The 23,602-nt window shown below is 42.7% G+C and overlaps 1 protein-coding gene across 4 annotated transcripts in view; it reads right to left on the bottom strand.

Annotated features, from left to right (window-relative positions):
* Nucleotides 1-22,122, bottom strand: part of ARHGEF6 (Rac/Cdc42 guanine nucleotide exchange factor 6) — a 101,305-nt gene extending 79,183 nt beyond the window's left edge. For 2 of the 4 annotated variants that reach the window (XM_072817244.1, XM_072817245.1), the window contains exons 1-2: nucleotides 21,589-22,122; nucleotides 20,302-20,385 (exon numbers count right to left, since the gene is read on the bottom strand). In XM_072817244.1, the coding sequence (XP_072673345.1) occupies nucleotides 20,302-20,385; nucleotides 21,589-21,753 (249 nt within the window). In that variant the 5' untranslated portion in view covers nucleotides 21,754-22,122. Of the gene's footprint in view, nucleotides 1-11,648; nucleotides 12,013-20,301; nucleotides 20,386-21,588 lie in introns of those variants that run through there. The other 2 variants (XM_072817247.1, XM_072817246.1) reach the window with 2 other exon arrangements.
* Nucleotides 22,123-23,602: the final 1,480 nt, after the last annotated feature.

The following is a 23,602-nucleotide window of genomic DNA, read 5'->3' as shown; positions in this document are numbered from 1 at the left end:
GGGGAAAAAAACACATTCTCCACAATAGGGAATTCTTTTATTTTTTAAAGATTTTATTTATTTATTCATGTGAGACACAGAGAGGCAGAGACATAGGCAGAGGGAGAAGCAGGCTTCCTGCGGAGAACCTGATGCAGGACTCGATCCCAAGACCCTAGGATCATGACCTGAGCCAAAGGCAGATAGATGCTCAATCACTGAGCCACCCAGGTGCCCCAGGGAATTCTCTTCAATTGAGTATTAAGTGTTCAGGAAAGAGCAAAATGACACAAGGAATGATATAGGTATCTTGGCCAGGACGGTCACAGGATTAAAAAGAGAAAGAGACAGAATAACTGGTTTTGGATAATTTCACCAAGAAGAGATTAGGCATGAAGAGAATGAAAAGATGAAATCTCTCTTGTCAATAGGGCTTGCCAAGCCCAGGACAGAAAGCTGGGCACCTAGAACCAGCTGCTGCTCAGCAAGACGCCACCGTGGCCTGCCCCCTCCTCCTGCACTCCTGTCGCTAGAACCTCTGCAGGAGCTGCATTGGCTGCCAGTTTTGAGGGGTGGGGTGGACGGGTAATTCCTCAGCTGCTAGAGCATCTGGGTTCCAGACCTGGGGGTGTCCTCCCCAAGCTCCTCACCCCCATCCCTTCAGAGAAGGGGACTCATTTTCCAGCGTTCCAAATTGGAATGTGGAACACATTTTCACAGAGACATAGTGTCACATCTGCCACTTAGTGTGTGAATTCTATAGTTCAGCCATACTTATTAAGCAGGCTGTTTTGGGCCAGCCAGGAAACTTAATCAGCACACAGAACCTGGTTTCTAGGGGGCAAAATGTTTTCTGTGTTCCTAACAGTAACTCACAAATGAACTTTTGGAAAAGAATCCATTTTACATTGAAGAATGCCTGGTTGTGTGGTCCCAAATTAATGTCTACATCTGTTATACTTTCTCCTTGTCCTTTCAAATAAAGGATGAACAACTACCCCAGACACTCCAAGTGCTATTTATTTTAGAACTGCCCATGATGAGACAATCAAGTGATACATACAAAGATGATGAGAATGAAAAAAAAAAAAAAAAACAAAGATGATGAGAATGTCCTCAGAAATTTTAAGTTGACAAATCATGCGTGTTTAACTGGCCAGACAGTTAAGGAGGAGACTCTCATGTAAAGAGAGGGCTCCTGCAGCCCCAGCTTTCCCAGGAGTCTGCTGTGGTTAGAGCCTGGGAGTCTAGCAGAATCAAGGGCTTCACTACAGATTCCATGCACCAGAGAGACTGATGTTAAATGAACCCCACACAAAGATTAGGGAAGGAGGAGTCTTCCAGTCTGTATAGAGGCTGCACACTTAAGCCCTCAACTACCTACTACTGTAATATTCTCTATTTATTCTGTGGGTATTAAGATTAGCTCTGGATTTCCAATTAGAAGACGGACTCTTAGAAGTCCAAATTGCCCCACAGACCCAGCCCACTGTTCAACATATGTGAGACTCGATAAATAATTATTCATTGGCTGATCAACAGGATGTACTGGCAGAAAAACTTAAACACAAATTATGCCTCAAATGCAAGCCCCATGAAGCCAGTTTTTTAAAAAACTTTTTCACTTCTGGATCCTCAGTGTCTAGAAGAGTGCTTATCACACAGCAGGCACTTAATAAATATTTGATGAATTGATGCAAGTTTAGAAGCTCTTGCCAACAGATGATTAATCATAATTGAAGAAAAAGCATTGCCAGAATTACAGTAAAGTTCAAAAGAAATATGATTAAGGGAGAAACAATCAATTTCCACGTGACTTTCCAGGAAACAACTATTAGCTAAAATAATATTACACCCATACAAGTCATCAAAATTAAGCCTTGCAACTGTGAGACGACTAAAGGTACTTCAAGCTCCAAGATTGTGGATTTCATTGAGCTATGTGCCAGTTCGGGCCAAGTCTGCAATTGCTGGCCTGTCCTGGATAGTATAGGTGCCTTTCATTCCCCTCACAAAGCACCATAACTTACACAGTACAGAGAGAGAGCAGGAAAGAACTGTGGGATTTCACTGCTTTGCTGGAGTTGGCTATATTTTTCATTGTAAATAGCTTAAAGGACAAACACTATAAGCCAAACTCATCTGTTCATCCCTTACTCCAAAACAGGCTCTGAGTCATAGACAGAACACAGTGGGACATGGCAAAATATGCCAAAGGAGCTCACGAGAAGCAAGAAGGGGTGACAGGCAAATTAAAAGCCTACAACCCACATGCCCACAGTCCTTCTTACACCAGCTAATCTGGGTAGGAAGGATGTTGTGCCAAAGTTACAACCATTTCCTTTATTTAGAGATCACCCTCAACAATATATTTGGCAAAGACTTTTGGCACTCCTTGCTTATGTCTATGTGTGAGTCACCTTTTCAAAAGTATGCCATTTTCAGAGATGCCCATCAATGCCTGACATCAATCAGTTAATTAATTTTTCTCCATGTGATCTCAAAGATTTAGACGTAGGATACAATCCAAATGTGGTGAGGTGGTATTGGGAGCTCACCTATCAGACATGTCAGGAACGGTGCTTTCCATGAACATCCATTAGGTCTCTCAGCCTAATGGAACTCAGCCTGTAAGTGCCTACAAAATCAAATCCCCAATCTTTAAGCTGGCATTCAGATTTCTTCTCAAGCCCATCATTTCTCACCATCATCAACTCGTATGCCCCACAATCCTTCACTTTCTTCACTGTGCCTCTCTTTGATACGCACACTTCTCATGAAAAGGTTCCCTCAACCATCTGAATCCCAGCTGTCCTTTGGGGCCCAGACGACATCATTCCCCCTCCATAGGGTCTGCCCCAAACACTACACCTCAGTATACAATGGGCTTCTTCTGAACTCTGCGTTATGCTCTAGACCCTGGACCCACTAGATTGGATACCTTGCCATACAACACAATCCACGTTGTTCAAGTCCACGATTTCTCATACACCTGCTGCCTCTTCCCATAATGCCACAGGTACAGCGCCCACCGTACAGATGGCAAACTAGTACTTGCAGACTATTATTCTTTCCTTTTCACCTAAAAGTTAAACAGGTATTTCTTCCACCAGAAACATTAGTCCTTCTGGCATGCCTTCCTCAGAAGGAAAGACAGAGAAAAGGTTGGGTTTTGTTTTTTGTTTTTTGTTTTTTGGGGGTTTTTTGGTAGAATTTGATTAATCAGAGCTCATCTTTTTTTTCATCTCTTGGTAAAACAGATTCTTCTTTTGGATGGCTATGATTGAGAGTCATGAAGAATGCTGACTAAATATTTATCTCACCAAAGGAAGCAAAGGTACTGCCTAGGATCACTTGGGAGAATCACAATTACAGAGTCCTAATGTGAAAGTGTCACACCTTGAAAGCACAGTGAAATCAAGAGAGTTTGGGTAACATAAGAAATAAGAAGTGAGCTGAGGACTGAAAAAGCAGAGAAGGTCTTCCATGTGACATTATGGGACTTAACTTGCAAACCATTATTTTTTTCTTTTTCTTTTTGAAAAACCTGTAACAGGTACTCTAGCTTGACACAAAGAAACAGAGCAAATACTGCATTAGGAGAAACTCAGCTTTCTTTTTATCTTGATTTTCATTCATGAAGAGCCATTTCTATGAATGAAAGTCAACTCTTGATAATCTACATATAGACTCAGATATACAAGCTATCTAAAATACATTTTTACAAATTCATCCAGGGGCACCTGGGTGGCTCAGTCAGTTAAGCATCTGAGTCTTGGTTTCAGCTCAGGTCACAGTCTCACAGTCGTGGGTTGAGGCCCATGTCAGGCTCTGCACTGAGCATGGAGCCTGCTTGAGATTCTCTCTCTCCCCTCCACCTTCCACTTGTGCTATCTCTCTCTCTCTCAAAAAAGATATTATCCATTCATTCTCCATTTAAAAAATATTTACTGAGCACCTGGTATATGCCAGGGACTAAGAGAGAAATTTGTTGTTAAGATGAGACGTAAAAAGGATAGTATGTAAAATCTGGCAAATAAAGGAGTCACTTACAGGCTCACCAGCCACTAAACCATTGTTTTCCACTCTGTTGTCTTTTCTAGAAGGTAATTTTTCAATCCCAAATCAAGATTTTCCCCAATTCATAACACATTCATAAAACACCAGCACGTCTTCAAGAAAACTGGTCGTGCTACAGCACAAATGCTTAGTGACACTATCACAACATATATCCCCCCAAAGAAGTGGTTAAATTCCTTTTGTTTCAAAAATAATGCATTTTCTTAGTTTGCATATGTTTCCCACAAAGTATTGGTAAATAGCCCCAGTTTGCCATGAAGAACAGACAAATTATAAGTTAGAATGTTCCTTAGTGCTCAGGTCTGCTTCATACAGATGTGAAGAGCTTGACACCTTAAAGATGCCTCTTAAAATAATGTCCACGCTTCCAAGGATAGGGAATCCTGCCTGCTATTGTCTAGAGCAAGACAAGCCCTTAATAACAGTGTCACTCACTGCTTTGCAAACTGCAAACTTCGATCTCACCTTAATTTAATCCTTTCTTTTCCCTTTTGCCCACTTCAATCCCTCAGCTGATATGTCTGATCTCTGTAATAATATTCAAGTCCCAAGAAAGTATAAAGCTGGGATTTTACTCTATTTGTCTAAGCAGAACTTAATTAGGAAGGTAAATCTTCTGCCAGAAGTCAAGTACAAATGATGAGTGGCTCTAAGCTCTTTCAAATCAGCCACTTCTCTGCACCCATACACTCCTCTGTGTGATAGGGTCCAGTCTGCCAATATACAACAAAAGCTAGAGCTAATCAGAGAGATGTCTGGTGTCCTAAGTCCTCCAGACGACAGCAGAGGAAGTGGCAATGTCACTGCTGAAATACAGTTATGGAGCAGCTTCTGGACTGGGTGGACATATATTCCCTCTACAAAGTTGGTAAGTAAAGTCCCTAAAACACTGACAAGTGCCCTCACACTTCTTCATTGGCAGTCCAGAGGCCAGACCTTACACTGCCTTTTGGTACTAACCCCAGAGTCATTGCCAATAGTTCGGCATACCTTCTGCTGTGCCAGCAATGTCTTCACTTCTCAGATTGATCCTTGGGGGCTGCCTCAATGATAACATATGACCAGATTAGAATGGGGTTGAAGTAGGGGATAGCTGGCCAAGATTCTGTAGTTCTAGTAAAGAGCTATATTTTCCTCTGGTGCCCCCTGAAACAGCCTGAATCAGAATCAACATTAAAACCGAATTAGAGTGAATGAGATTTAAAACAAGATAACTTGTGTATCTCCCATCAGGAAGATTCAGTTGATCAAATTTTCCAACAAAATGTATTCCTTTTGGTACTATCAATATACATTCAACCCGATTCAGAAATGACATGTTTCCTTTTTAAGTATTACATACCATGTTTCTTTTTTTAATAGAGGCAATTGATTTTGATTATCCCCCTCAACTATGCCCAATTTGACAGATTCATTACTTATTTCCTGGGGGCAAGGGGAAATGATTTTTGTCAGTCATCCCCAAAACTAGAAAACCATTTGTTGAACAGTTAAATTTAACTAAAACAAGCATCTTGTTCTGGGGTATCTTTCTAAATTTTATTGTTGTCATTATACAACAAATATGTTTGTTTTAAAAGACACAGAAATTTGAAAATAACTAAAAGACACAAAAATTAAACTACTTCATCCAGGTAGTCAATGTAAGAAAGCAGAAATATTCTTTTATCACCTTCTAGTTTATGCATAGAGTAAAAAAGAGCAAAAAGCATTCCTGATTTTTCAATTCCAAGAGGAATCCGTCCAAACTGTTTCTATTATTAGCACACAAAATGGTAGCTAAAGAAGTTACTGTGGTTAACAACTGAATAATTCATAGTCTCTGAAGAATTCGCCTGCTTTGTCTTCCCCAGGTCCTCCTTAAACCTGGAGACCCACACATCTCTAGTCCTCAGTTCTTACAAAGGAAACCATCTACAAATAGTTTTCAGCAGTTAAAAACTGGCCAGGGTAAGCACTGAGAACAACAGTAAGACAGCCAGCTGGAGAGCTTAACATGAACTTTTATAACTGATTCATGTAACTCTTAAGCTGAGACATAAATTGACAGAAATTATAGTGGAAGGTTCCAGTCTCTGTTCCATGGATATCACTGAACCACGATATCACTGAAATTTAAACTGTCTTTATGTAGCCTTTCAAATAAAGTATGGCAAATTAAATAGGACATACAAATAATTTTAAACACATTTCAACATACTCTAAGCTAAATTCAAATTATTTTCTATGATGTGACGCACTGAGAATCTCAAGTACAAAAAAAAGAAAAAAAGCACTTCAATTAGTGAGTGAAAGACGTTAATAATGTTGAAAGGCCTGATGCGTGCTGGCAAATGCAACAGAGGCCAAGGCCACTACCACGATTTATCCTAAGTTTCCAGAAACACTCAACTTGGGTTTGCCTTCAGAAGAGGGGTGGTAAGCATGAGAAAGTATGTGGGCATCTTACCTTCAACTTTACTTTTAAAAATGTTTTTTCCAAAAACAAGCAGTCTCTGTCCAATAAAGCACAGAACTAAGGAACAAGATAGCTGATTTTGTTTTCCTGTTTCAAGGTTCCTCCCTGTTTAAATTCTCAAAGTGACTGATGTATAAGTTCAGAAACCTGAGGAGAAGCCATCATCCCACAGAGGCCACAGCTTACCCCTGCCTGTACCCAAGTTTTTTGTTTGTGTAAGCAAGCCCCATACTCAACGTGGAACCCAAGACAGGGACTGAACTCACCACCCTGAGATCGAGTCAGATATCTAACCGACTGAGCCACCCAGACACCCCCAAGCTGTTTTTAATGTTAAGATTTCAAAAGAAGATCTCTCTGTACAGCATAACTCACTTTAGAGTTTGCTTAACGTAACCAAAGACTTTAAGTGAACTTCTTTTTTGATAATGCAATGTTATCATTCGTGAACATTAGTCTACTGGGATATATGAAAATTCCAGTTAGGAATGAGCTTTCATTGAGTCTATTCAGTGCCAGGCACTGTACCAAGTGCTTTCTCTGCCTTCTCTCATTTATGGCTAAGAGGTAGTGTATACCTGGGAATAATAAAGTGGCACATACCTAGTATTACCTCCCACTACTACCAAGGAAGTTGGCATACACCCAATAAGTGGCCAATCCAGGTCCATTCAAGTCCAAAGCTCAGGCTCTTAGCCACTGCACTGCTATGCGACTTCTGTGTTCAGGAACACAGGTTTCCCTGACCAGGATTCAAACCCAGACCAAGGAAGAGAAAATCACAAATTTGAGCCACTAGACCACAGAGCATGTGCTGAGTTGGCCTGATTCCACACCAAAAGGCCCCAGATGGTTATATATTTGGAGATCTGCTTTTTAGAGTTTTCCTGTCTCCTTTCCTGGTGTGCTGTTGGTTTCATTTCTTCTGCGTTATACGTGGATATGCACTCTTTCTACCACTGCTGGCACGTCTAGTCCCTGGCAGCCGCCCTTTTCCCTTTATCATGACCTTCTATCTAGATGCTGTTCTCCAATTTACAAAGTGCTTCCACATACCTTATCTCATCTAATCTAATTTTCTATTTCTAATTCATTTTGGGATGAGCAACCAAATTACCCATAATTCCAACATGCTTAGATAAGTAAAAGTCATTAGGCTCCAAGTGAGATCCTGAGGCAGTCTCCCAGGAATAAAGTGTGGAAGCCTTAGTGCAAAGATGGGGGCGGTGTGTCTCTTCTGCAGCCCAGATCTTCCCTCACCATTCATTCATTATACCGGTCATTCATTTAATAAACATTTACTGAGTACCTGCTTTGTGCTGTGTTATATTGAGTGCTGGGATTTATAAGAATGATCAAACTCAGGTTCCCTATAATGAGAGTGGCCTGCCAGCATTAGATATCCTGACACAAAGGATTATGGGAATGAGGCCAATAGTTGCCCAATTCAGCAGAGATTTTCTAGATCTAAGGCTGTGGAGGAAGCTTGGTATCTCTTTCTTTACAGTTCTCAGCTAAATGGCAGACACTGGAGGTTGCTAGGTCACTGAACTCTAGATAAACCATGGAAATGAGGGGCACTGGGCGGCTCAGTGGTTGAGCATCTGCCTTTGGCTCAGGTCGTGATCCTAGGGTTCTGGGATTGAGTCCCACATCAGGCTCCCTTCTCCCTCTACCTATGTCTCTGCCACTCCCTGTGTGTCTTTCATGAACAAATAAAATCTTTTTTAAAAAAAACCCATGGAAATGGTTCTCGAATCTGGCTGCACATTAGAAGCACTTGGGGCACCTTTCAAAACAAAATAATTACATAGTGACTCTGGGAAACTGTCAGGCGGTACCTACTCAGGCTGAACATACCCTGAGTCCCAGCAGTTCCGTTACCATGTACAAACCCAACAGAAATGTCCACCAGAAGACATGCATGAGACACGCACAGCAGCACTGTTCATAACAACCAAAAAACTGGAAACAACCCAGATGTCCATCAACAGGTGAATGGATAAACAAAAGATGGTACATCCACATGATAGGATCTACCAGCAATAAAAAGAATGAACCTTTAGTATCCACAATATGGGTGACTTGTACAAATGTTACCCTGAGTGAAACAAATCTTATACAAATGAGTACATACTGTATGATTCCACTCATATAATATACCAAAACAGAAAAAAAAATGAATCTATTGTCTTAGAAGTCAGGGCAGTGGTACCCAATGATGAGGGGTGTGACTGGGACAGGGGATGAGGGTGGCTTCCAGGTGCTGATAATGTTGTGTTTCTTAATTGGTGTGCTGATTATATGGATGTGTTCAATTTATAAATACTTAGAATTTGTGTGATTTCCTGAATTCATGCTATATTTCAATATGAAGTTTATTTAAACATTTAAAAAAAATACCAAAGTGCCTGTGTGGCTCAGTTGGTTAAGCATTTGACTCTTGATTTCAGCTCAGGTCATGATCTCTGGGTTGTGAGGTCAAGCCCCATGTTGGGCTGCATGCTCAGCAGGGAGTCAGCTTCATATTCTCTCTCCCTTTTGCTCTGCCCACACCTCATGCTCTCTCTCTCTCTAAAATAAATGAATAAATCTTTTAAAAAAGCTTCTCTCCCTCTTCCTCTGTCCACCCCTCTTCTTCTCTAAAAAGCAGGAGAAGGAGGAAGAAGAAGAAAGAAGAAGAAGAAGAAGAAGAAGAAGAAGAAGAAGAAGGAGGAGGAGGAGGAGGAGGAGGAGGAGGAGGAGAAAGAAAGAGAAAGAAAGAAAGAAAGAAAGAAAGAAAGAAAGAAAGAAAGAAAGAAAAAGAAAGAAAAGAAAAAGAAAAAGAAATACTCAGGCCTGGGCCTCACTACAGACCAGTTAAGCTCAACTGGGGGGGAACACCCCAACATTTGTATTTTTTAGAAGCATCGTAGGTAACTCTGATGTACAGCCATATCTAAACACCAAGGGGCTTGGTGTTCCTATATTTATTAATAGCTCCTTTTGGGGGACAGTCGGCCACATGGCAAATGGAATGAGTTCTGGAGTAAGGCTCATCAGCAATTACGTTCTGATTTGCACTGACAATGTGGGGCATTCGTCTGCATCATCCCCAAACCTCAGTTTCCTCCACTGCACAATGGATACAACAATTCTTCCCTCCCAGGATTGTTGGGAGGATTAAACAAAGTAATATACTTAACGTAGTACACAGTACCTAGCACAGTACCTAGAACATAGTAGGTGCTTGAGAAGTGCTAGGTACTCCACTCCTTTTCCTCTTTTGCATCTAAGTTCTTAAGTACAGTGATCAGCAGATTGCTATAAAGGCACAAAACTCACGCTCTCCAATTTCTCCTCCTCAATGAGTCTCTTTGTAAAGACTGAAGTAATATTATACTTGGACTAATGATGTCAAACGAATATTGGACATTTCTGGGCTGTAGTTTCCTCACTGTCTTCAGCACATGCTATCCCTGAAGATGAATGGAGAGGACACAGACCACACGTAAATAGAAACCACAGACCCTCCTCTAGAAAGCTTTACTCCTGGCCTCATCCTTAAGAACAGTGCCAGCCCTGTGCGAGCAAAGACAAGGCCAAGATGTGAGTTGGCAAAAAGAACAGAAAAAATTAGTAGCTTGGAAGACATACCATCCATTATATGTGCCAAATGAAATTCTTTTGTATAAATTGCCACATTTTAGTAAAAACAAACAAAACAAAATCCTGAGCTGAGAGCAGAAGATCCAGGTTGGAGTTGTGATGCCACCACTGGTAAACTGTATGACTTTGGTGAGCTAACTTTTCAGTTTCCCTGCTAAACGAAAGTAATGCTACATGCTTTACAAGGGCATAGTGAGTTTCAGATAAGGCATGTAGATGGCATTCTAAAAAATTAAGCAGCCAAGAAATGCAAGAGGACAATACAAGCTGCAAATTTACTTTGTTCCAAACTCCAATCACCAACCACCACCACCCCCAGAGACTGAGAACTCTCTGATACTAACCGCTCCAAGCACACAGCCTGAAGCTCACTTATGTAAGACGGGACTGCAGCATTGCCTGGCATGTAGCACAATACTTTGCTTAAGAGAAATCCTTGGAAATGCCTTAGCTGAAGTACAAGGGCAGGCCCAGGCCTTAATGTTTTGGAGAGAGGTGCTCTCAGTCACAGAACACCAGAACTGTGGCTGGAGCAAATGATGTCATCCGAGCTCCTCTTACCATGGTCAATGTCAAAATTAAGATAGGAAGTTCAAGGACAAATTGTGGGTTTTCCAGGCAAAAATAAGTTAGAAAAGCAGTCTGGACCTTAGTATCTTGCTGTTAAAATCGTTAATACTTTATAAAACATCAACTTAAATTTATCCTATACTGTGACTTTGGGGGGAGTTATGTGGAGCTCTTATTCACAAAAACATAAGTAGTTGCATAGATAAATATATTCTCTTATTCCATTTTTATTCCCACTACACATTAAGAAAAGAAAAAAAAAAAACATGTGAGTCACCCCTGTAGCCCAAAACAATAACAAACCAAAAATAAAAATAAAATTTTTGAAGAGACAGAGATAAACTTAAGGGCTCTGCACTCTAGAGCTAAGAAACAAAATAGCTCAAATACCTGTTGGGTTCCTAAATGACTGAAAAATGAAAACTCGAAATTAACTACCGGCACGTTGGTACACCTTCCAGAGTACAGGTCATCCCCCAGCCACAAACCATTCCTGCGACAGACCTGTGTACTCGACGCCGAAAATATCCCCAAATGCGCGGATGCCAGGGACCGAGGAGGCTGGGGGGAGGCATCAAATTAGTATCGAAAATTGTACTGTTGACTCCCGCCCTGGTTCCAGGGGAAAGAAGGAATCCTGTCCGCTGCAAACCCAGCGGCCAGAGCCAGAGAACTCGCCCCTAAGTTTGCCGCGTCCTCGCTCCGCGCCCTAGGCCCCCGCCCCCGCCCCTCCATCCTGGCCCCCGGGATCCCAGGGCACCGCCAGGCCCTGGCCGAACACCGACCCCACGGCTGGGGCTGCAAGCCACGGCAGGGGGAGGAAGGGCGGCTCCTCTGCAACCCAGGTCCTTCGGCACCACCCCGACCCTCGTGCTCTCCCCTTTCCCTGACCCCTCGCCCCCAGGCAGGTCACCTGGCTCAGCCGCTGCCCGCTGCTCCTCCCGCTGCTCGCTGGCTCCGGCCGCGCCGCCGCCGCCGCCTCCTGGAAGCGGCTCGCCCTGGCGAGTCACGGGGCCGGCGAGCGGGCGGGCGAGCCCGTGCCAAGGCTGCGGGAACTGTGCACCCCAGCCGGAGCTGGGACCCTGCCCTGAACGCGGCCGCCACCGGAGCGAAACTGGAGAGCTGGGCTCGGCTCGCCCGGGCGGGGAGGGGCGGCTGCAACTTTGCTCCTGAACGCGGGCGAGGAGGGGGCGCCCGTCTCCAAACTCTGTGCCGCGCCCGCCACCTCTCCAGCCTGAGGATTTTCTTTATGCTTTTTTTTTTTTTTTAATCTAAAGGGAAGCCAGATTCTTGCCCTCAAGTTCTTGCTGCCATGGCCGTGCGGCTCGGCAGGCGGAGAAGCGCGGCGCCGAGCCGGGTGCGGGAGACCCGCCCGCCGGGTGCACTGGCGGCGAGCCGGGCCAGGGCGCGCGGGGCGGCGGCGGCGGGCGGGAGCGGCTGCCCCGGACCCCGCTCTGCTGCGCGCTCTGGCTTCTCAGGCCTGGAGCCAGAGCCCGGCAGGGAGGGAGGCCTGGAGGGACCGGGCCAGCGGTGGGGAAGCGGTGACCCGGACCTGGATCGCCGAAGTAGGAACTGGAAGTGACAGCGGCAGGGCAGAGCAGCAGCCGCCACCGCCGCCGCCGTCCGGGTAGCCGTGGCAGCGGCAGAAACCGTGGTGGAGCGGCGGCGGCCACACTGCGCATGCTGCTGTCGCCGGCTCCAGCCGAGCCCCGGGCCGCTGGCTCCTGGCCTGCCGCGGGCCACTGCCAGACCCTCAGGCGGGAATCCCGGCCTCACGGACTAGCCCTTCCCAGCGGCCCGCTTCCTCCTGCCACTCCCCGACGCAACTTGGAACCCCCCAGCTCTGTGCTGAGCCGCCAAGACAGTGAGAAAGGTAGCGCTCTCCGGTGGCCCTCCACATCCGTCCCTTCCCTAACTATCCTGGATGCCCTTCCTGGGTTCTCACAACAGGACCCAAGTCAAGTGAGCCTGTTATAAGCTTAAAAAGGTTCTTGATATTTACCGCCTTACTTGAAGTCTGGTTTTTACAGAAATACAGTGCAGTTGGTAAAAGATTAGGATGGCCAGAGCCCTGGGTGTCAGCTAATGTAACTCACGGAAATTCTGTTAGGAGTGTCACATTTGCTCAGCAGGGAAAAACAAAAACAAACAAACAAAAAAACTTACCAAAATCCTCTTTAGTCTTCCCACTAGCACAAATTGAGCAGCTAGATATACAAAGCTCTGCCCAGCAGAAACTCATGGAATTGGGCCAGTTAAAAACAGAGTGTCCAAAAGTTAGATATTACCAATCCCTATTCTAGTCTCCTCTTTCACACGTGAGTCAACCCAGGCCCAGGGAATGGGGTCTCTGACTTCATACAGGTGGCAGACTTGGCCTTGATACCCATGACAGGTACTGGTTAGTTTCCTGACCTCATGCCTCACTCCTCCAAGAGGCTTCTGTTCTCCTAGAGCTGGGGTTCTCTTATGGAAGATTTAGTCTTGACTTTTGGTCATTAGTAGATCTGCCTTCCTTCCAAAACTGCTTCCCTGCAGAGCATTCCCTGGGAAATGGCAAATTGTCCATCCCACAGGCCTCACTTTGGGGATGGCACTCGTACTGTTCCAGTGACAAGGCAGATGGAGTGACTCAGGGAGACAGGAGGCTGTGAGGGGGTGGGGGCAAAGAAAAGCCATACTGAGACCAGCTGGTACTGGAAAGAGAAGGAGAGAGAGAAGAAAGAAGGGAGGGAAGGAAAAAGAGAGAGAGAGAGAAGCACTAATTGAGCCTCATATACATTCAATCAAATCCTTCATGAACAAAACATCTTTTTATAAAAGTAGGCTTGGTCCAGGAGTAGAACAGGAGATAAGTATCCCTGGCCATGGGTTTGTGGTAAAGGTGGCAGGGGACAAAACAGGAGTAACAGCTGGTCATGAGGCCAGGGGGAGAGCATGAAGGCTGCAGCCAGAACAGTATAGTCAAAGAAGTATCTCACCCAAGCCACTCTCAATTGATCAGAAGAAATGTGTCTGCCCCTCCTCCTTCCAAGTTGAAAGGCAGAATGAAAACAAAACTACCATTGCTACCATTGCTAGTGTTGTCAGAGGACTTCCTGGTCAAATTAGTGACACTCTACCTAGACATAACGGTTTCTCCATGTGTTCTAGATTTTCTCTTGAGGCCTGAGTGTCCTCCCTGCCTTCTCCATTCTGTAAACAAATAAAAAAGAGAGTTGGTTCACAGAAGAGGAAATACAAATGGACCATAAAGGGGTCAGCAGATGTCCAAATTCACTGGAATCATGAACCTCAAATTACAGCAGTAAACGAAATACCATTTTCACCCAACCTTTTAGCAAACCTGAAAGATACATAATATCCAGTGCTGCCAGGGACATGAGGAAGAAGGCACTTCCTACTCTACTGGTGGGAGTATAGCTTCATATAGCATTTTTGTAGAGGATTTGAGAATATCTATCAAATTTTGACACAGAAATTCCATTTCCATGAAGAAAAATGCCTCAAGAATAATCACAGATGTACACAAATCTATCTCTAGGTACACATCTCATACTACAGTAAGACCCGCTGGGATTTATCCCAGCAATGCAAGATTGAGCTAACATATGAAAATCAAACTAATGCAACATATCAAGATATGGACAAAAAACCAATGGTTCTCTTAACAGATACAGAGAAAGCATTTGACAAAATCCAGCCTCCTTTCATGATAGAAAAACTCAAAAAACTAGGAATAGAAGGGAATTCCTTCAATTTGATAAAGGCTATCTATGAAAAATTCACAGTTAACATCCTACTTAAAACTAAAAACTTCCCCCTAAGATTAAAAACAACACTAGGATGTCCACTTTAATCTCTTCTATTCAACATTGTACTGAAGGTTTCAACCAGGCAAAGTAGGCAAGAAAATGAAATAAAAGGCATCTAGATTGGAAAGGAAGAAGTAAAACTATATGCACAGATGACATGATCTTATACAAGAAAACCACAAAGATTTAAAAAAAACTATTAGAATTAGTGAATAAGTTCAGCAAACTTGAAGGATACAAGACTAATATGCAAACATCAGCTATATCTATATACTTGCAGTGAACAATCCAAACATGAAATTAAGAAAACAATTCCATTTACAATAGTATCAAAAGGAATAAAATTCTTTGGAATAGACTGAATCAAGGAAGTATAAGATGTACACACTAGAAACTACAAAACACTGTTGAATGAAATTTTTTAAAATAATTTATTTATTTATTTGAGAGAGAGAAAGCACAGGCAGGGGGAAGGAAGGATAAAGGGAGAGGGAGAAACAGGCTTTCCACTGAGCAGGGAGCCTAACTCGGGGCTCCATCCCAGGACCCTGGGATTATGACCTGAGCCGAAGGCAGACACTAAATGGACTGAGCCACCTAGGTACCCTATTGAATCAAATTTTAAAAGACCCAAATAAGTAGAAAGACATCCTGTGTTCATGGATCAGAAGACTTAATATTGTTAGGATGGAAATACTCCCCTAAGCCATCTACCAACTGAACACGATCCCTATCAAAATACCAGCTGGGTTGGGTTTTTGTTTTTTGTTTTTTGTTTTTTGTGGAAATGGACAGGCTGATCCTAAAATCCATATGGGTACACAAAGGATCCAGTTGAGCCAAAATGATTTTGAAAATGAAGAACAAATTTGGAAGATTCATGCTTTCTGATTTGAAAACTTACTACACAGCTACATTAATTGATTGAGTGGGGGAAAGAATAGTCTTTTCAACAAATAATGTTTAAGAGAATGAATTGGGGGGTGTTGCCTGGTGGCTCAGTTGGTTAAGCATCTGACTTTGGCTCAGGTCATGATCTCAGGGTCTTGAGATGAAGCCCTGAGTCAGGCTCCCTGCTCAGCAGAGAGTCTGTTTGTCCTTCTGCCCTTCCTCCCACTTGTTATCTCTCTCTCTCAAATAAATAAATAAAATATTTTAAAAAGAGAAAATGAACCTGAAATTCTACCTCACACCATATACAAAAATTAAGTAAAAATGAATCAAGGACCTAACTGTAAGAGCTAAAACTATAACACTCTCACAAGAAAACCTAAGTATAAATCTTCATGATCTTGCATTAGACAATGATTTTTTAGACATGATACCCAAAAGACAAGCAACAACAACAAAAATAGATCAGTTTGACTTCATCAAATTTAAGAAACTTGTGTGTTTCAAAAGATATTATCAAAGTTGGGGAGGTGCTTTAGAGAGTGCTTTGTTTCTTAGATGTCTCAGCAGACCTCCTCAACCAGTTACTAGCTAAGTGATCTTCTAGAGACCCAAGGACACTACAGCCATATGAAAACACAAAGATGAAAGTCCCTTGGAGAGGCCCACAGGCCACCCAGAGGTTCAAAAGGCAGCAGCTCTTTAATGGAGCCACTGTGCCCGATAGCCAGTACTCAAGATGTCACTATGCTGCCCGCCCCATCTCTGGCTTCATTTTTCTACATTTCCCAACTGACCCTTTTCAATCTGGCACTCTTTCTTTAGACAAATAATGGTGTGTTCTGGGGGCACCTGGGTGGCACAAACATCTGACTCTTGGTTTGGTTCAGGTCATGATCTCAGAGTCTCAAGCTCCATGCTCAGTGGGGAGTCTGCTTGGGATTCTCTCTCTCCCTCTCCCGCTATCCCTCACCCAATTTGTGCTCTTGCTCTCTTTCTCTCTGTCTGTCTCAAATAAATAAATAAAATCTTTAAAAAGTCAAACTTGAAAAAAAAGCAGAGTGAAATGGTGATTACCATGGGATGGGGAGATGGGGAGATAAACATTGATATTGTTCAAGGTCACAAACTTGCAATGAGTACTAAGTAAGCAACAGTGATCTAATGCCATGGCATAATATGAATATAGACAACAATACTGTACTAGTATTATGTGATGTGATAAGTATCACTGCAACAGCAATCATATTATAATATATAAATATAGAAAGTAACATGGTGTACACCTTCTACTTCCACATCATATGTCAAATATATTCAATTTAAAAAATGAATTTGAAAAACTTTGTAAATATTTGTGTCTTGGTCTGTGTCCTAGCTACCTGGGAGCGTGAGACTGGATGGTCAGTGCCCCCCAGCTCAGCACTATCTCATTTGATCCCTAAAACAATTCTATGCAGTAGATATTATTGTCTCCATTATGCAGATGAAGAAACTGGAAAATAGAGGGGCAAAGTAACTTTTCCCAGAGTCCACAGTCAGTAACCCACCAAGCCAAGACTCTAGCTCAAGTCTGTCAAACTAGAGAAAGTTATGTGCTTAGCTGTGGTGCCAGTTATTGCCTTATTTCAATACCCATACAATGTTCAGGCCAGCCTTTATGATCAAAGAGAGACAAAAATATGCCCAATGCCTTTCATTTAAGAAACGAAAATTAGGGGCACCTGGGTGATTTAGTTGGTTTGGAGTCTGCCTTCGGCTCAGGTCATGATCCCAGGCTCTTGGGTTCAAGCCCCAAGTAGGGCACCCTGTTCTGCAGGGAGTCTGCTTTTCCCTCTCCCTCTGCCTCTGCCCCTGCTTGTGCTTTCTTTCAAATAAATAAATAAAAATATTTTTTTAAAAAGAATGAAAATTAGCATATACTTTTCAGAAAGATTTTTATCCAAAGTGGATGAATTTTTTTTTTTTAAGAAGGAGAGGGAGAAGCAGGCTCTCTGCTGAGCAGGGAGCCTGACTCAGGGCTCGATCCCAGGACACTGAGATCATTACCTGAGCCAAAGGCAGACACTTACCCGACTGAGCCACCCAGGTGCCCCAAAGTGGGTGAAAATATTTTAAGCACTGGTACTTAAAGGAGTAAGCATTAGTTATCAGAAAAATCCACTTTTGTGAAACGACTCATTATCCCACAATGCCAGACCCAGAAGGTGTTTCTATATCACCTAGTATTCTTAGAACTGCAAAGAAGTTCAGGATATCTTCTGGCAGCTATCAGTGCAGAAATCACTGGCAATCTCACCATGTTTTTTATTTGTCAAATAAAGAAGAAAATACCATGATCTGTACCACAGTAGACATTATTCTATAAGATATATAGAGAAGTTTCAGGCTACACCTACCTCAAAAGCCATATACACACACATGTGCCCTTGCAGACACACAGCTAACTATGGGCAATAGGGACACCTAGAATAAAATAATCTGAGACAACTATAGCCTAATGCTGTGGATAACTTTAGGAAAAATTCTGAAGCAAGCCAAATTAATCTGGGGCAAAGCAACTTGTATTACTACTAATAATAATAGCTAATACTTGGAGAATACTTACTATGTGCCAGGCACTCTTCTGGGGACATGAATTAATTGACATATTGATCCTATGAGATAGGTGCTGCTATTATTCTCATTTTATAGGTGGGGAGACTGAGGCAGTCAAAGAACATGCCCAAGGTCACAAAGCTACTAATGAGAGAGAACTGAGCTTTGAACCCAAGCAACCTAGCATTGGAGTCTATCATCAACCCACTACCAATACTTTTTCACAAATTATACTGCTAAAACAGGTCTACACTTCTTATGCCCCTGGTTCTTAGCTGAGCACGGTACATACATTATCTCATAGAACTTTTTCAGGTTGAAGCTCCTTCCTCTAAATTATTATATAGTATCTCATGTGACCTTAAAACAACCCCATGAGGTAGCAATTGTTGTGTCCATTTTACAGATCAAAACACTGAGGCAAATAGCCAAAGAAAACAAAAACATGAATTAAAAAAATATGTAGGGCCGCCTGGGTGGCCCAGTGGTTTAGAGCCTGCCTTCGGCCGGGGGCATGATCCTAGAGTCCCGGGATCGAGTCCCGCATCAGGCTCCCTGCATGGAGCCTGCTTCTCCCTCTGCCTGTGTCTCTGCTTCTCTCTCTCTCTCTCTCTCTCTCTCTCTCTCCTCTCTGTGTGTATGTGTGTATGTCTCATGAATAAATAAATAAAATCCTTAAAAAATATGCATCTGTATGGTTATTAAAGCATTATTTGCAATAGCTAAGATATGGAAGCCACCCAAGCATCCATTCAGAGATGAACAGACACAAATATGGTATACATGCACTCAATCATATAAAAAAAATGAATGAAATCTTGCCATTTGGGACAACATGGATGGGGTATTATGCTAAGTGAAGTAAGTCAGACAAAGAAAGGCCATTACCATACCATTTCACTCATGTGTGGAATCTAAAAAACAAAACAAAATGAAATAGAAACAGACTCATAGAAACAGAACACACTGGTGGTTGCCAGAAAGAAGGGGACTGAGAGGATGGATGAAATAGATGAAGGCGACTAATAGGCACAAACCTCCAATGTTACAATAAGTAAGTCATGGGGATGACAAATAAAACAGAGGGAATACAGTCAATAATATTGTAGGGTCGCCTGGGTGGCTCAGTTGGTTAGGTGGCCGACCCTTGATTTTGGCTCAGGTCATGATCTCCAAGTCCTGGCATCAAGCCTCGTGTCCAACCCCACCCACACAAAGCCCCGCAGTGGGCTCCACATTTGGAGGAGAGTCTGCTTCAGGATTCTCTCTCTCCCCTGCCCCTCCCCCACGCATTCTATAAATAAATAAATAAATAAATAAATAAATAAATAAATAAATAAATCTTTAAAGAATAATATTGAAGTAACATTGTATGGTGACAAATGGTAGCTACACTTACTATGGTGGGCACTGTGTAATGTATAGAATGTTGAATCACACATTGTACATCTAAAACTAATATAATATTAGTTAATATTAATATCAACTAATATTAATATCAATATAACTATACTTCCATTTTAAAAACCTACAATCTTTTTTAAATGAATGTATAAGACTTCAGCATCATTTGAATGTACTATAATTTATTTGACTATTCTCCCATTGCTAGTTATGGATGTTGTTTCCATGATTTTGCTTCTGCAAATAAAGATGTAATACACACACACACACACACACACACACACACACACTGAGGAACAAAGAAGTTACATAATTGGACACTCAGACAAAAGTATCACCTCCTTTGCAGCAATACCCCCAAATATACTGTAAGGATCTATATGATATAAAATAGTGCAATGTAAGTTAATATACAATTTCTACCACAGGGCCAGGCTCTCTTGGCTTTTCATGGCCTCTGTTCTAAAGTGTTAATAGGAAAAAAGTGACAGTATACTTTCATCTCTTCCCAACTCGGAGGGGGGGGATTACTATGACCCCCTAGAGCGGCCAATGGCCTGCTTTTGGTTCCTCCCAGGAGGGAGGCACATTACACAGCCTTTGTCACTGGAAGCCTGCTTTCAGGGCACGGATGCTGTATTAAAAAATAGCATATTCTGAGTTTTGATTTTGTTTTGTTTCATTTTGTTTTGGAACTGGTTTCTGGAAAAGACAAACTAACCAGCCACCACTGGAGACCACCAATCTTAACCATGATCTCCATAAAATGCTACCCCTGTGTAACAGTCAGAAACAACCCAGTACTTTTAGTACAACACCATTTTCACTAGCAAGGCAAGGCATCCCGGGTGGGCTTACCTCCACTTGAAGGGCTGCACATCCTTTCAGGAAGTCACTGATGTTGTTGAGGCAGTCAGCTTCGGTTTGGGGCTCCAAACAGTACTAGAAAAACATAGCCAAATGTCACTTGAACCCTGTTATCGCATGCCAAGCATACACCATAGTCCTCATTTTCTGATAACTAGATAGGTAAGCTTTTTAAGGCAGGGGCCACATTGCTGTCAATCCAGGAAGAGAAATAACCACTGGAGGAAGTGATGTAAAAGTCTAAACGGTCGGTCTGTTTCAAATGTCACCAAACTTCCAGTCCCAAACCACCTATCTCTACTGACAAACTATTTTTTAGCCTTCAGCCAAAGTGCGGAGACAGCAAATTAGATCCAGGCTGTGTTTTGACCTTGGTTCTTGCTTTTAAGTTATTTTCTTGCTCCCTCCTCCCCATGATAATTTATTAACACTCTATCCTCCCATTTACTGTTTGTTACATTTGGTTACAGTTCTGCATGTTGCACTACCACTTCAGCACTGTTTTTCAAGTTTCAGAGAAATTATAAGTAAACCAATTTGCTCAATAAAAATACCAACCAGTACAAGAAGGCAAAAGCACTCACGTTATGCTCATAGTCACGTCCCCTGCTAACCTTAAGAAAGCTGTAGGATTCAACCTTTAAACTTAAAGTGCCTACTTTAGAAATTATCTATCCTTGTGAATATGGATTTCCAACATTAAAACTTTTGGCTTTTTAAAAGAGAGTAAGGTTAGTTTCACTTTGAACACATGTTGCATACAAAACATATATCTGGTTTCTATTGTTTTAACAAACCTTTTCTGACATTTTGGATTATTTCTTCTGGTTGCCTCTGTTTCAAAGGATATTTTATTTCTTTGAGAAGCAAATCAACATTGATTTTAGTCAAACTGTCAATAAACACCATCAATATCTATTATAAATCATCCCGTTATTACACCAATTCATATATACCCCAAGTTCAAAATATGCCCTTGGTACACAGAGAGTAATAACACATATCTCTATGACAGAGCAAATGATACGAGTATTTTCTCCTTGTCCCCTGGCACCAACATTGTATCATGATTTTACTATATTTGGGGGCCAAGTGCTAACGGATAACCTTTCATTTTCTGAGCTTTTCAAGCTACAAAAACAAGACAGAATGCCAAACTCCTAGGAAGAGATTCAAGTGGCAGAGTCCCATGATCCAGGCAACAGAACATCTCAAGGGTTACATTATTGCTGCTCTCTGGTGGTAAGCAATCCTAAAGAGAATGCCCATTTCCCTTACCTTTTCTAGAGAGCCAGGCCTAAGTCTGTTGATCAGTTTGCACAGCACTACCCCATTTTTCAGCGAGGACTTCAAGAACTCCTCTGGATCACAGATGGTCTTTTTGGGGGAATCTAAAACTCCCAAGGATATAAGCCATGTCACGATTCGCTCTTCTGGATTCATCGCTGAGGACTGTATGCTCTGCACAGCTCCCCAGGGCAGCTGCAAGGACTAAGCCACATCCGTAATTGCATCTGCTACTGCCTTCCGTTTTTATAAGTTCTCTTCTGGGGCTTGCAGAGCAAAGCGTTTCAACGACTTTCTTAGATAACGCGACCCCACTCCAATTACAGGATCTTAAAGCCACAGAGATCACACTTAAAAGATGTAGAAATAGAAAGAATAAAAATCTTTGGATAATGCTGGATTTTGTTTTCCAAGCCTGCAAAGCTAACTTACCAGGGTTAAAAAAAAAAGAAGAAGAAACACACATAAACACAGCCCCCCCCCCCAAAAAAAACCCAACAGTGCAAGAAGCTGTAAGGGAAGGAAGTGAGGAGGATGCTGGGGAGGGAGGAGAGAGAATGAAGCAAGTGCTCTTGGAAAACACAGGGGACTTTGGCAATGAGACACTCATGGGCCAGTCTGGGGAAACACTGTCAATAAATAGTCTAGCCCCAGTGAAAATCTGGCTGCTGTCAGGAGGAAGATGCCAACTGGCTCTTAGGTCACATAGATCTGAGGCTCATGAAGAAGGTAGGCTGAGAAAATTCTTCCAAGAAATGGCCGGATGTCCTCATACTGTCTCACAGAGATGGTGTGTCATGATCATCCCTTGTAAAACACGTTGAATTGCATGGTGATAACGTGCCAAGCAAATGAAGACGGTGCCTGCTGTCAGCCATCACTGTGTACAAGCAGAAGCTAGAAGAATGGCATTTTACTTTGCAGCCAAAAAGCTATGTTTAGGGAAATAGGCTAAGGATAACATCTGACATCCTGTTTACTTGCATTCTTTAGCAATTCTTTTTCTGGACCTGGTTCCACTACACAATCCAGCTGCAGTACCCCTAGCAAAGGCTCTGACACAGTCCTATGAGAGGGTATAAAACACTTGAAAACAGAACTTTTGAGAACAAAAGAGCACTTGTCCTCTGTCTATACTATAGTCTGGAAAGTTGATGCTTCCCCAACAAGAAACACTTTGCGTTAAAAATGGTGCTCTAGGGGCGCCTGGGTGGCTCAGTTGGTTAAGCATCTGCCTTCAGCTCGGGTCATGATCCCAGGGTCCTGGGATTGAGCCCCATGTCGGGCTCCCTGCTCAGTGGGGAGTCTGCTTCTCCGTCCCTCTCCCCACCCACCCCCCACTTGTACTCTCTCTTGCTGTCTCTCTCTCTTTCTCAAATAAATAAATAAAATCCTTTTTTAAAAATGCTGCTCTGAAAAAAAACAAACCTGGTCTAAAACAAGAGATCTTTTCACAACCAGTTGAAATAGTCATACTATTGGGAAACTTGTAAGAAGACCAATGAGAACAGCATAGCCTTAAACTGGCAAATGCATGCTCCTCCCCATCAGTCACTGCCCCTCCTCAAGTAGGGGATCCTGCTAAGCTTCCGAATCCTTCTCAACACAGCTCTAGACATCTACTACCAAATGATCAGCTTAGATAATCCTGCTAAATGTTTTCAAAGCTTCCTCTTCTTGCCATGTTCCTAACACTTATCACGTTACTATTTACTTGTTGATATGTCTCCTCCACCAGAATGTAACCTCCCTAGAGTAGACGTCTTGTTTGTTTTGTTTAACACTGTTCCCAGCAGGATCAGGTACATAGTAGATATTCTACAATGCTGAATGAGGGGTATCTGAGTAGCTCAATTGGTTGTCTGCCTTTGGCTCAGGTCATGATCCTGGGGTCCTGAGATAGAGCCTAGGGTCAGGCTCCCTGCTCAGTCAGGAGTCTGCTTCTCTTTCTCCCTCCATCCCTCCCCCTTCTCCCTCTCCCCTCTCCCTGCTCCTGCTCTCTCTC

Source organism: Canis lupus, chromosome X, assembly GCF_048164855.1.
Source record: "Canis lupus baileyi chromosome X, mCanLup2.hap1, whole genome shotgun sequence".
Lineage (NCBI taxonomy): Eukaryota > Metazoa > Chordata > Mammalia > Carnivora > Canidae > Canis > Canis lupus.
This window is presented reverse-complemented; position numbering and strand designations above follow the sequence as displayed.